Here is a 12,483-nt window from a genome sequence, read left to right on the forward strand (position 1 = left end):
CTCTGTGTAACTCTTTCAGATAAATAAATAAATCTTTTTTTTTTTTTTTTGAGTGAAGCCCATCTATTCTTGAGAACACTGAGATAGGAGATTATTTTTCCTCTGGATTTTCAATGTAGGGTGATGGACTTTTAAAAACTTATTTTTAATGTTTAAAAAAAATGACCCCAGAAAGTGCGTTATGAAGTCAGAAAATGCCTAAAAGAACTGGAAGAAGCCTTAAAGGTCACAGAATTGCGTTGTTGGTAGAGTTCACCTGGTTGAATAATTCTATTAAGCGATTTGCCAGAGTGTAGTCTGCAAAGCTAGGTCCAGTTCTTCCCGCCAGAGCCGGGGTCGTCACCATCATCAACACCGACTGCCTACCCACTGTGTGGGAGAGGCTGAGACATAAAGACCTAGTGTCCATCAAGGGCATTACAATGAGGTCGAGAACACAGGAAACCCATGTACTCAACGATAAGTAATAATAGGAGATGGCATATAAGCAAAGTCCAGACTCCAGCTGCTCGCGGGAGCCGTGACTCCGAGGTGAGTGTAGGCGTGGGGTGGAGTGCCCTCGTGTAGGCTGACCATTCTGGAGCCACCAGAAGCAGGTGGCTACAAAGTCCAGCTGAGGCCCAAGCCGAGCTCAAGGTCACAGAAGCAACGTCGACAGAATCCACCCGAGGACCCCGTGGGCTCACGACCCTCATTATAAGGACGAGGGGGGGGGGGAGCCTGAAGCCCACAGGGCGGGGGCGGGGTCTGAGCTGAGGAGGCCCAGGGGCGGCGGGTGACCTCAGCCGACCCCGCATTCTCGGCCTGAGGGGCCCGGAGCGGAGGTGCGGTGGGGGGAGAGGGAGCCGGAGCTTCCGGGGCGGGGCGCGCGGCCAGCGGGGCGGGGCCTGGGCCCCAGGCCCGCCCACGTCAGGCTGCGTGACAAAGGGGCGGGCCGCCGAACGCGGCTGCGGCGGCCGCGCGCCTCGCAGGGGGCGGAGCCGCCGCCGCCGCCACCGCCCGCCGCAGCCCTGTTCGGGATTTGAAAGATTAAAAACTCCCGGTGGAGAGGGCGGCGGCGTTGGATGTGTGGCGGAAGCGCTGGGGGCCGCGGCCGGGCCGCCGGCGGCGTCTCCACAGCATGAACTACGCGGGCCGCGGCTCCCCGCGGAGCCCCGAGCATAACGGCCGGGGCGGCAGCGCCTGGGAGCTGGGCTCCGACGCGGGGCCGGCGTTCGGCGGCAGCGTCTGCTGCTTGGAGCACCTGCCCAGCGGGGACCCGGGAGACGGCAGCGTGCCCCTGACCCTGCTGCGCGGGGAGCCCGGGCTGCACTTGCCGCCGAGCGCCGACGACCACGACCCCCACCTGGCGCTGGACCCCTGCCTCAGTGACGAGACCTATGACTTCAGCTCGGCCGAGTCGGGCTCGTCGCTGCGCTACTTCAGCGAGGGCGAGAGCGGCGGCGCCTCATCGCTGCACCCGTCGCCTCCGCCGCCGCCGCTGGGCCCGGCGAACTCGGGGGGCGGCGGGTCCGGGGAGAGGAAGCGCGCGCGGCCCGGCGGCCCTGCCGCCCGGCATCGCTACGAGGTGGTGACGGAGCTGGGCCCGGAGGAGGTGCGCTGGTTCTACAGGGAGGACAAGAAGACCTGGAAGCCATTCATCGGCTACGACTCGCTCCGCATCGAGCTCGCCTTCCGGACCCTGCTGCAAGCCACCGGGGCCGGGCCCCGGGCCAAGGCCCCGGACGGCGACCATGTGTGCGGCCCGGCCTCCAGCTCCGGAGAGGAAGACGACGAGGACCGCGCCTGCGGCGGCTTCTGCCCGCGCGCGGCGAGGCACGAGCCCGCGATGCAGGAGCTGGTGCCCATCGAGCCGGTGTGCGTGCGGGGCGGCCTCTACGAGGTGGACGTGGTCCAAGGAGAGTGCTACCCCGTGTATTGGAACCGTGAGTAGCGGGACCCTGCGGAGGGGTGGGCTGGGGGGCCTGGCCGCCGCGGGGAGCGAGGCGCGGGAGGCCTGGCGAGGGAGACGGCTGGTGATGGGTCGAGGAGCAGGTGGCAGGACCCAGGCCGCCGGGGTGGGGGTGGGGGGTCGGGAGATGAGGATCCCGCTGGTGCGTGTGTGGTGGTGGGCTGGCGGGTAGCGCCTCCTGCGTGCCCTTCCCTGGGGGGCGATGCAGGAACGGATCCCCGGCCCGGAAGGTTGCGTTTCTTGATCCCCACCTGGCGATCTGCTTCGGTCTCGTGGAGCCCGCACTGCCTGGGATTCAGCAGCAGCCGGTGCTCCGGCGTTGGGGGGAGGGCACCGGTGAGAGGATCTGCGAGAACCTGCAGTGCTGTTGAGGGAAGGGAAGATTGATCCCTGGCGGGAAAGGAAAGGCGATGGGTTTTCGCGCCCCGGGCGTGCGGGAGAGGCGGGCAGCGCCGCGGGAAGCGGTTCTGGCGAGTGGGTTCGTTCGCCCTGGGGAATACGTGTTTTGGCCCCGTTGCATATTTTTGTTTTTGCCTCGACCTCCTCATCTGTAAAATGGGGAGATATGTACCTACCCCAGGGGGTTGTTGTGGAAAGTGAGAAAAATACAACGTGAGGGTTTGCAGCCCTGCCTGGCGCCTATGTGCGACGTGAGTGTTAACGTTATTCCTCAGACAGCGGTCGCTAGGTTTATAATTCAGAGTAATGAAGAAGGGCAGAAGTGCGTCTGATTGCCCGCAGCAAATACTGCAGAAGCAACATGTTAACAAAAGCTGTCGGCCACCAGTAACTTGTAATGTACAGTTTTAATTTTTGTGAGCCTGGCGCCCCAACTCAAATATCTTCGTCGATTGTCACTACTCTTGGGCCCAACATGTGTCTTACAGGATTCTGCTTTCTGTTAATGAGACGTAGTGACGGCTTATTTTCCCTTTTGTATGTTTGGCAGCTTACGGTTGGAGTCCATCACCCTTATCTTGGACTTCTTGTAGGGCCTGGAGCAGTAGATATTCAACAACTGGGGATGGGATTGCATCAGTGATTCTGATCGTGTTAAAACATTCATATGTGAAGCACCAGTTACTCAGATAGCAGTGGCAACCTGTGCCGTGGGATCAAATAAGCATAGGAGGACATTCAACCACTTAGGGCACTTGAAGATGCCACTGCAGGCATTTGCTGCTATGTTTTAAGGTCAGGTTCATGTGGGATCTGTTCCATGACTCCTTCCTTTTGATTATACGCTAAGGACAAGATACACTTGTATCCATTCATGGAATCCTCCGATTCTGTTTAAGTTAATTGTGTGTGCATAACAGAAGCTTGGGAAGGCTCTAGGAAAGGTGGCATAAGGAAAAATCCTTACCCAGCCAGGGTTTCCACTTACGTGTTTTCTTCAAATGAACTAAGCATCACTGTAAGGGTTTTTGTGTGTGTGTGTGTGTTTTTTTTCCTTTTTTCCATGATCATAGAAGCACAAGGACTTGGTTTAGCCACAAATTTGAATAAAAATGCATGCCATCTTTGAAGCAAGGACAAGAAAACAAGAGATAAATCTTACCTTAGGTTAAATAAAGTATATTCACATAGAGTAATGTGTGTTCTTTTGAGCTATGATAAAATTGTAACTACGTGCATTGTCCGTCACTGTTTACAGAGTGATTTTTGGACACTGGTTCTTTCACAGTGATAAGAAGTTGATGTTAGCATTCTGTGTATGAGGACGTGGAGTCAGTGAAATTAATGAACTCGTTCAAGGTCACTCAGCTAGAAAGTGATGAAGCGGTTCTTTAGACTAATGGGGGAATCCAGGGCAGTATCTAAGGGTTTTCTCCCCTTCTAGGGTGAGGGTGTGAGAAGAATTTTCCTGAAAGGTTGAAGAAGGGCGAATTGGTTCCGACACAGGGAGGGAGGGAGCATTATAGCCAGGTGGAGAGCGAAACGCAAGGACACAGGTGCATGAGACCGCGCGGCATTTTGAGGAAATAGGGGCTGCCGCTGCAGGGGCTGAGACAGTGGGACGAGTTTAGGGTTCGACCTCCACAGAGGAAGGTGTATGTGAGCGCTGGTGTTTGGTCCTGGGCAGGATGGAGATTGTGTAGGGAGCACCTAGACATGAAAGATGCATTTGGGAGAACAGCTGGAAAAGGAATAGGGTGCATGTGGAGTTTGGACTTCATCTTGTGAGTCACTGAGAACCAGATAACTGAAGGTTCTCTCTTCCCTAGGCGTGAGGAGTGACTGGGTCAAGGTTGGATTGGAGGATTAGAAACAGAATATCGTTAGAATGCCACTGTTGTAAACCAGTCCGGAAATGGTGCAGCATGCGAAAGTTAACCTGAAGGTAGTTATCTCAACTCTTTCCTAAAGCAAATAACCCTTAAATTATTATTTGCTAACTAGCATAACACCAGCAGCACCTATTTTAGCGCCATTTTAGCATTTCCTAAATAGTTTCCTGGAGATGAACCTGTGAGTGCCCAAGGCCGTCTTACCTGGTCTACGGTGGAGACAGCCTGCTGTCTGTGGTGTCCTGTAATGTACCATTTCTCACAAAATGCCAGTCGACTTTGTTCTGTCTCTTTTTGTCTCTGTATTTTCTAAGTTTTCATGGCTTCTTGGGAGCGTTCAGTCCCAGTGTGGTCTCTTTGGCTTTTCTTCAAGTGGAAGAATGGTCTGCAGCCTTTGACCTCCCTCACAGCCCCATTCTACTTTTCCTTCTTGATCTTTTTGGAAACTTTCTGAATAGTGGTAATGACAGATTTGTACCAGAAAAGTCCACTGTGTTTCTTGGAGGATGGTGATAGGGTTCCATTAGCCATTTAGATTTTTGTCACCTGCTTTAGCCCTCTGCGTCTGGGTGTCAAGACCAACAAGTTAAGCTGTGCCTCTCTTAAAAAAATAGTAGTAATAATTTACTCTTCTTTTTGAACTTTACTAGCAGATAAAATTTGAAGTTAGGGCACGTGAGTCAGAAGAGGAACTGAATTTGTCTTTTACAGATATGAAGCCAACATTATTACATACTTTAAAAAAACTAGTTGTAGGAAATTTATTTTTGTTTTGTATGTTGAGATCCTCTTCTGACTGCATGTGGACATTTTAGATAAATACGGATCCTTGCTGAGTAATGGCTACGTGAACTCTCATGTCTCTGGTGTTCTTTCTGAGCTGCGCATGCTCACTTGGTAGGCTTGTTCTGAGGATTGTTACCTGTAACACACTTAGAAAAGTAGTTGCCACACAGTACTAGGTAGGTGTTAATTCTGTGTGGATCTCATAAAACCATACCTCTTATTTGTAGAATCTCACGTAAAGATTAATAAGGTTAGCCAAAGTAAAATTGTTGAGTGCTTAGCTTTTATTATCCTGTACCTCAAAGGTGAAAGAATGTTTATACAGAATATGGGCAAGGAAGTGGCCAGTAGCCGATGGGAAGGCTTTTTTGTGAGCTGACAAGTCTTTAAAGCGGTGCTGATGGCAGCGATGTGTGCAGTATGCACTGGGCAGTATGTAATTTCCATCCAAAGACTGACTTAGTAAAGTCCATTATTGACAACTTTTCTATGAGTGTGTAGTCTCCAGAAGCAATCATTAACTACAGACCACATTTTTCTTCTCCCTCCATCTCTAACCCTACATTTCTGGTATACTTATACGGCCTACTTGCATTAGTGTAATTTTAAACCATTTTCAGTTCTAAATATTTGAGAAATTTACCATTTGTCTTCAAGATACTGAAATGAAACATATTCGCAACAAGATGAGTTGGAAAAATTCAATTTTTTCCTTCAAGTACATGATGTTTACTAACTTGCCATAGATGTAACTGTGTTACTCATTCAAGAGTGAGTAACAATGCTTTATGTGGCATAGGGCATTATGGGAAAATAATGGAGTCCTGGGCAGTAGAAGGCACTCTTTCTTGGTTAGTTTCTGCCTCCAGTAAAGCAGGACTCTATAGAAACCAGGCATCATTGACACACTTGATCCCAAAAATGTTTTGGAAGCTGCAACTCTTTTTATCTGCATTATCCTCCGCTAACCCAGCCTGGAAAGCTGCCTTGGGTTGCATTGGAACCCTGACTGCTCGGGGTCACAGAACTTTGACAGAAGTCTCCTGAGAATGTACCACCTCCCTGACCAAGTGGGCTTCACAGTGCATTTTTCAGTAAGCAGCTGAGACAGTGCGAGCACACTACCTGGCCCAGACATTCGGGGCTTCTTCTCCCTTTGCCATGTGCCATTAGTTTACAGACTGATCAAATACCAATTATCCACCCATCTTGTTTGTGGATGGCTCCTGTGTAATAATACATGTTAAGCAAGAGCTTTATACAAATGTTTAATTAGTGTGCTTTTCTTTCCTGTTTCTGGCAAATTCTTTCTCTTTCTTCCTTTATTATTTTGTTATAAAAGAGATCCTGTGTAGTCTTCCCTCTTCCAGATTTTGTTTCCTGGTTTTTTTTTTTTTTATCACCACATCACTCCCGATAGTTTGTGTTTTGCTGTGATCTTTCATGTCTGGAACCCTGCAGCTGATCCTTTTTCGTAGAGACCAAAGGAAAAGCTGGATGTGGCCAAGGAATTCGCTGACTTGTGAACACTAGGGGGAGAATGGAGGGGGCACAAGGAGAAGAGGGAATAGGTGCGCTGTTCACAGAAGGCCTCAGGTGAAGGTTATTGGCAGAAGAGCCTGGAGGTAGGTCTGAAGTCCCTGGAAACTGGGGAATCTGATCTAAGTCTAACTTTTCATGGATATGATTGAATATAAACTGTACGTGTTATCGAGGACAGTTGTCAACACTGATATAGATGCAGACAGTCCCTTCTTTTTTGCCACAGTACATTCCTTTTTCTTTTTTGGATAGGCAGAGTGGACAGTGAGAGAGAGACAGAAAGGTCTTCCTTTTTGCCGTTGGTTCACCCTCCAATGGCCGCCAAGGCTGGCGCACCGCGTTGATCCAAAGGCAGGAGCCAGGTACTTCTCCTGGTCTCCCATGGGGTGCAGGGCCCAAGCACTTGGGCCATCCTCCACTGCACTCCCGGGCCACAGCAGCAAGCTGGCCTGGAAGAGGGGCAACCAGGACAGAATCCGGTGCCCCGACTGGGACTAGATCCCGGTGTGCCGGCGCCGCAAGGCGGAGGATTAGCCTAGTGAGCCACGGCGCCGGCTTCACAGTACATTCCTAAAAGCTCATTTAAAAGGTAGACTGAAGAAGAGCATTTTGGAGGCCGGAACTGGCATAAAGGGTAAAGCCACCTCCTGCAGTGCTGGCATCCTATATGCGCACCGGTTTGATTCCCGGCTGCTCCACTTCGGATCCAGCTCTCTGCTGTGGTCTCGGAAAACAGTAGAAGATGGTCCAGGTCCTTGGCCCCCTGTACCCACATGGAGGACCCAGAAGAAGCTCCTGGCTTTGGATTGGCCCAGCTATGGTTGTTGTGGCCGTTTGGGGAGTGAACCTGCTGATGGAAGACCTCTCCCTGTCTCTCTCTCTCTCTCTCTCTGCCTCTGTAACTCTTCCTTTCAAATAAATAAATCTTTAAAAAACAAAAAAGAAGAGCATTTTGTATCTAAAATATAAACCAAATTCTAGTTTGAGGCTGCACTGGCAAAAGGAAATTATGTCCTCAAAAGATGTTGAATCACTAACAAATGAGTGGATTAGTGGAATGAAGAGCATAATACAGATGCTTTTGATTACCCCTAAATTAGGGGACAAGTGAAAATGAAAAGTAGCAATTGCATGTGCCAGAGAACTGAAGAAAACCAAAGAAAATTGGACATGATCATGTAAAAGTAATTGTTTTATATAGCGCTTTCCATTTTTATCAGGTTGCCAACGAGAACAAATTATACACTCATTCATATGTATTATAATCTACAATTACATTAAGCTACATGTGGATAATCTTTATAATCATTGTTCTTGTATGTTAAGGTCAATTCTTTTAAATAATTGCTCAGGGCCAGGTCAGCCTTCAGAAAGTATGTTGTTATTGATATTTCTGTATCCGAAGGCATCAGCTATCTGGGAATCTTAGAGAAATATAAATTTCAACTGAAAGGATAGCTTTTTCAAATAGTTGGGGGTTAAGCTTTTATGAGCTAGGATATAATTTTAACCATATGGGTAGACATCTGTAGTGTGGCACTGGTATTGTGGTATAGCGGGTAAAGCTGCCGCCTACCATGTCAGCATCCTGTACAGGCATTTGTTTGAGTGCTGGCTGCTCCACTTCTGATCCAGTAGTCTGCTGATGGCCTGGGAAAAGCAGCAGAAGATGGTCCAATGGCCCAAGTGCTTGGGCCCCTGCACCTATGTGGGAGACCCAGATGCAGCTCCTAACTCCTGGCTTCAGCTTGGCCGGGCCCTAGCCAGTTCAGCCTTTGGGGAGAGTGAACCAGTGGATGGAAGATTCTTTCTCTCTCTTTTGTCTCTCTCTAACTCTGCCTTTCAAATAAATAAGATAAATCTTTAAAAACAAATCTCTGGTGTTAGTGGTTCTGCCTTTGGCTGCTACTCAGTGGGTCATCATTGTGAACATTGATGCAGAATAGCCCTTGAAACAAGTGCTGTGCTACAACTTAAGATTTCTAATTTTACACCATTGGTCGCTGAACAGGGAGCAGAGTTGGAATTACTTCTGAGCCTTAGCCGTAGACATAGTTAAGTGCAGTCCCAGCCTTGTAATATATTACTTATTACAGACGATCAACTTTTAGTTCACATCTTGTTGACTGAATTCATTATTTTCATCTCACTCTGTAGAACTGCTTCTGGCAAGGCCCACAGTTCCCCTTGTCTACCTGATTCACCCACTTCGACCTTCAGTAAAAATTGCATTTTAACATCTGATGTGCATTTTATTGTTAGGTATCCCCAAGTCTGTTTATAATTTGGAAACAGTCTTTACTTTGAATCAAAGGAGAGTCATCAGAAAGGGAAGTCTACTTCAAAGAAAACCGAAGAGATTGTTGAGCACCACTCAAACCGAGGCTAGCTCCTTGTGGCGGCCCAGGCATGCTCAATGGCAGTCTCCCAGCATGGCTGTCTGCTGCTGAGATCAACTCTTATTATATGGCTACCACTGAGATGAATGCCCGTGTCTATAAGGCTGATCAACAGATGCATGGATTTCTCAACATTGTCTTTGTACAACCAATCACTGTTCACGTGTCCTAATTTAGATTAGCACAACTTACCCATAGTTCTGCTCTTTGCCTTTACGTAGAAAACATTGATACCTCATATCTTAGGGTATCTTTTGGGATATAGTTGCAGTTTATTCTTTAACTGATTTACATGTTAGCATGTTACGCTATTTGTGTAAGGTAACATTACCTATTACACTCTTTTTCTTTGTTGTTGACATGGTGTGGAAGGGTATAACTATATCTCCTATATAGAGAATGGCCTGAATCCTGAAATGCTGGATTGACGTGTTTGGAATTCTGATTGCCTGGCAGGACTCTGCCTCTTGTGGAAAGAGCTACAACCATCAAAGATGATAAGCTACATGTAAAGGGCGGGCCTGGTTTACAACATTTGTTTTCAAATCACCTCTCACCCTACCACTGCTCATCAGTCTTATCTCTGCCACCTCCATTTCCGTTCTTGCTGGTTTTTCTAGAGAGGCAGAGTTGACAAGAGTTTAAGAATGTGAAGGAGCACTGGAACCGGACTACCTGGGCCCACATTCCAGCTCTGCCATTGACCATCTAGGTGACGTTGCACAACTTCAGTTTTCCAATGTCTTAGTTTCTCCTGTAAAATGTGGGTTACTCTGTCTGCCTCTTAGGGTTGTTTAGTGAATGAGTTAAAATATTGAAAGATCTTGAAATATCCCTTGATGAATAGTAAGTTCTGCATAACTGCTCACTGTTAACGACTTCGCCGTTTTCCTGCATTATAACCCACTTAACATTCTTGGCTCTCCCATTTGAATTTGCAGTCTCTTTCCTGACATGGCATTTTCTTGGCCTGCTATCTTGGTCATCAACTCTCAAATAGTCACAACCCTAGAGTTTCTATAACTGTTGCCTGCCTTTGTGGGGAGCTGTGATTTTATTCTTGTCTCTTTGGTTCTGGAAAGATCTGTGCTGTCTTTGCTGTCTTGCGTCTTCATGGTGCAGACCTCAGAGAGGTACACGGGTTATTCTCTTATATCTTTCCCATAGATGCATTCTGAGTTCTTGAACATCTACTTGCTTTTGGTATGCAGATCCTGTTAGCAAATGTAGGCGGTACTGACTCTACCCTCAGAGCTCATTTAGATCATCTCTACCAGCTACCAACGTTTGTGATACAATAGAGAACTTTACAGTTTTCTAAAAGGCTGCTCAGTTTTCAGTTGAGGCAGAGCCAGTAGTGTTCTTGGTTTTCTGCCATGTTGGCAAGAAAAATGGCCCACAATTCCTATTGTGCTGAAGGAGACCTCAGCATGAGAACTTTGAGAGATTCCTCTGAATTGACCTGTGTTTAAACCAGCAGTAGCGATGGCAGCAGGGTTCTGGCCCCTAGTATAAAACCTGACTTTAAATAATCTTGAATCTAACCTTAGTGGGGAGTTTGAGGCAACCTTCTCTTACCCAGAATTAACAGTAAAAGCCACATGGGCTCAAGAGAACAGATCTTTGTTGTTAAATTCCCTTAGTTTGAATCCTTGACTTAGTGTAGCTATGTGACTTTGGGACTACATAATCTGTATGACACAGTTTCTCCAATGTAAATAGGGATCATTCCTGCCTCAGTGTTATTATTAAGATGATGATTATTATAAAGATTGTATTGAAATTCGTATATATGGAATGCTAAGTGCAGTACTTAGTTCAATAAGTATTACCTATTATGTTGAAACCGGGATGACATACTTGCTTTGGAACTACAAGCCTGGAAGTTAAGAAGTGTATGGTAGGGACCTGTGCTGTGGCATAGTGGACTAAGCTTCCACCTGTGCAATTTGGGCACCAGTTTGAGGCTCAGCTGCTCCTCTTCTGATCCAGCTGTCCGCTAAAGCAGTAGAAGATGGCCCAAGTGCTTGGGCCTCTGCACCTACGTGGAAGATGTGGAAGAAGCTCCTGGCTCCTGGCTTCAAATTGGCCCAGCTCCAGCCATTGCAGCCATTTGGGAAGTAAACCAGCGGATGAAAGACCTTTCTCTTGTCTCTCCCTCTGTCTATAACTCTACCTCTCAAATAAATAAATAAAATCTTTAAAAAAAAATGAAGTATATGGTAGTCCTGTTTTAATTTGTAAAGAGAGTGGAAAGCGATGGTGCCACTAAAGTTACTGTAGCCTAAACTGATGGCCATAGATACACATACATTCTCACATACACTGTTGAGGGGATTTTCGTAGATTTAAGGGAACATAGAATCAAAAGATAAAATAAGCTTTATTTCTTAGCCTAAGCTCCATCAAGTTCAAGATACTTTTCTCAGTGATGATACCAGCCTTTTAGTCCATCCCTAAAGAATTAAGAGTCCTAGGAATGAAACCATGTCAGTGCAGTCTTATGTGTATTATTAACTAAAGTAAACTGGGGCCTTTTCAAGATCAGAAAACAAAAAGGAGTCAGAAGCAGACAAATCAGGACCATGATGATTTCCCATCAAAGCTATAGCACAGTTGCCCTTGTTTGATGAGAGGAATGAACAGGAGTATTGTGAAGTTTTCCCAGGTATTTTTTGGTTTTTGGTTTTTGCTGAAGCGTTGGCTAATTTTCTCTGTACATGCTCATAATTAACAAATGTTATTCTTGTTTAGCTCTCCAGAAAATGGACAAACAAAATACCTTCAACATTAAAAAAAACACACACACAATTGCTATAACTCTTGCTCTTTTATTTTTTTCTAAAATTTATTTATTAGAAAGGCAGAAGGGTTGGGGGGGGCCGCCTTGGTATAGCAGGTAAAGCTACCACCTACAGTACCAGCATCCTATATGAATGCCTGTTCGAGTCCTGGCTGCTCCACTTCTCATCCAGCTCTCTGCTCTGGCCTGGGAAAACAGTAGAAGATGGCCCGAGTCCTTGGGCCCCTGTACCTACATGGGAAGACCCTGAAGAGGCTGCTGGCTCCTGGCTTCTGATTGGCACAGTTGTGGCCAACTGGGGAGTGAACCAACAGATGGAAGTCCCCTCTCTCTGCCTCTGCCTCTCTATAACTCTGCCTTCAAATAAATAAAAAATAAATGTAAAAAAAAAAAAAAAAAAGGCAGCGATAGACAGAGGGATAGACAGAGATCTTCCATCCACTGGTTCACAAATACTCAGATGGCTGTAACAGGCTGGACCAGGTCAAAGCTAGGAGCCTAGAACTCCATCTGGGTCTCCCATGTGGGTGCAGGAGCCCAAGCACTTGGACCATCCGTCATTGATTCCCCTGGTGCATTAGCAGCTGGGACTTGAACCAGCAGTCATATGGGATCCTCGCATTGCAGGTAGCACCTGCACCACAACACTGGCCCCTGTGATCTTTGCTGTTGACCAGTCTGCTTATGCTTTGAATGAACCGTTCCCACCTT

General features: G+C 47.4%; 1 protein-coding gene across 9 annotated transcripts in view; it reads left to right on the forward strand.

The window, feature by feature from the left end:
* Positions 1-986: 986 nt before the first annotated feature.
* The window catches only part of DDHD1 (DDHD domain containing 1), an 84,398-nt gene continuing 72,901 nt past the window's right edge, over positions 987-12,483 (forward strand). For all 9 annotated transcript variants that reach the window (XM_051822194.3, XM_051822195.3, XM_051822196.3 and 6 more), the window contains exon 1: positions 987-1,925. In XM_051822194.3, the coding sequence (XP_051678154.3) occupies positions 1,121-1,925 (805 nt within the window). In that variant the 5' untranslated portion in view covers positions 987-1,120. The remainder of the gene's footprint in view (positions 1,926-12,483) is intronic.

Source organism: Oryctolagus cuniculus, chromosome 12 (assembly GCF_051225735.1).
Source record: "Oryctolagus cuniculus isolate XC-2025 breed Fujian yellow rabbit chromosome 12, ASM5122573v1, whole genome shotgun sequence".
NCBI classification, from domain to species: domain Eukaryota; kingdom Metazoa; phylum Chordata; class Mammalia; order Lagomorpha; family Leporidae; genus Oryctolagus; species Oryctolagus cuniculus.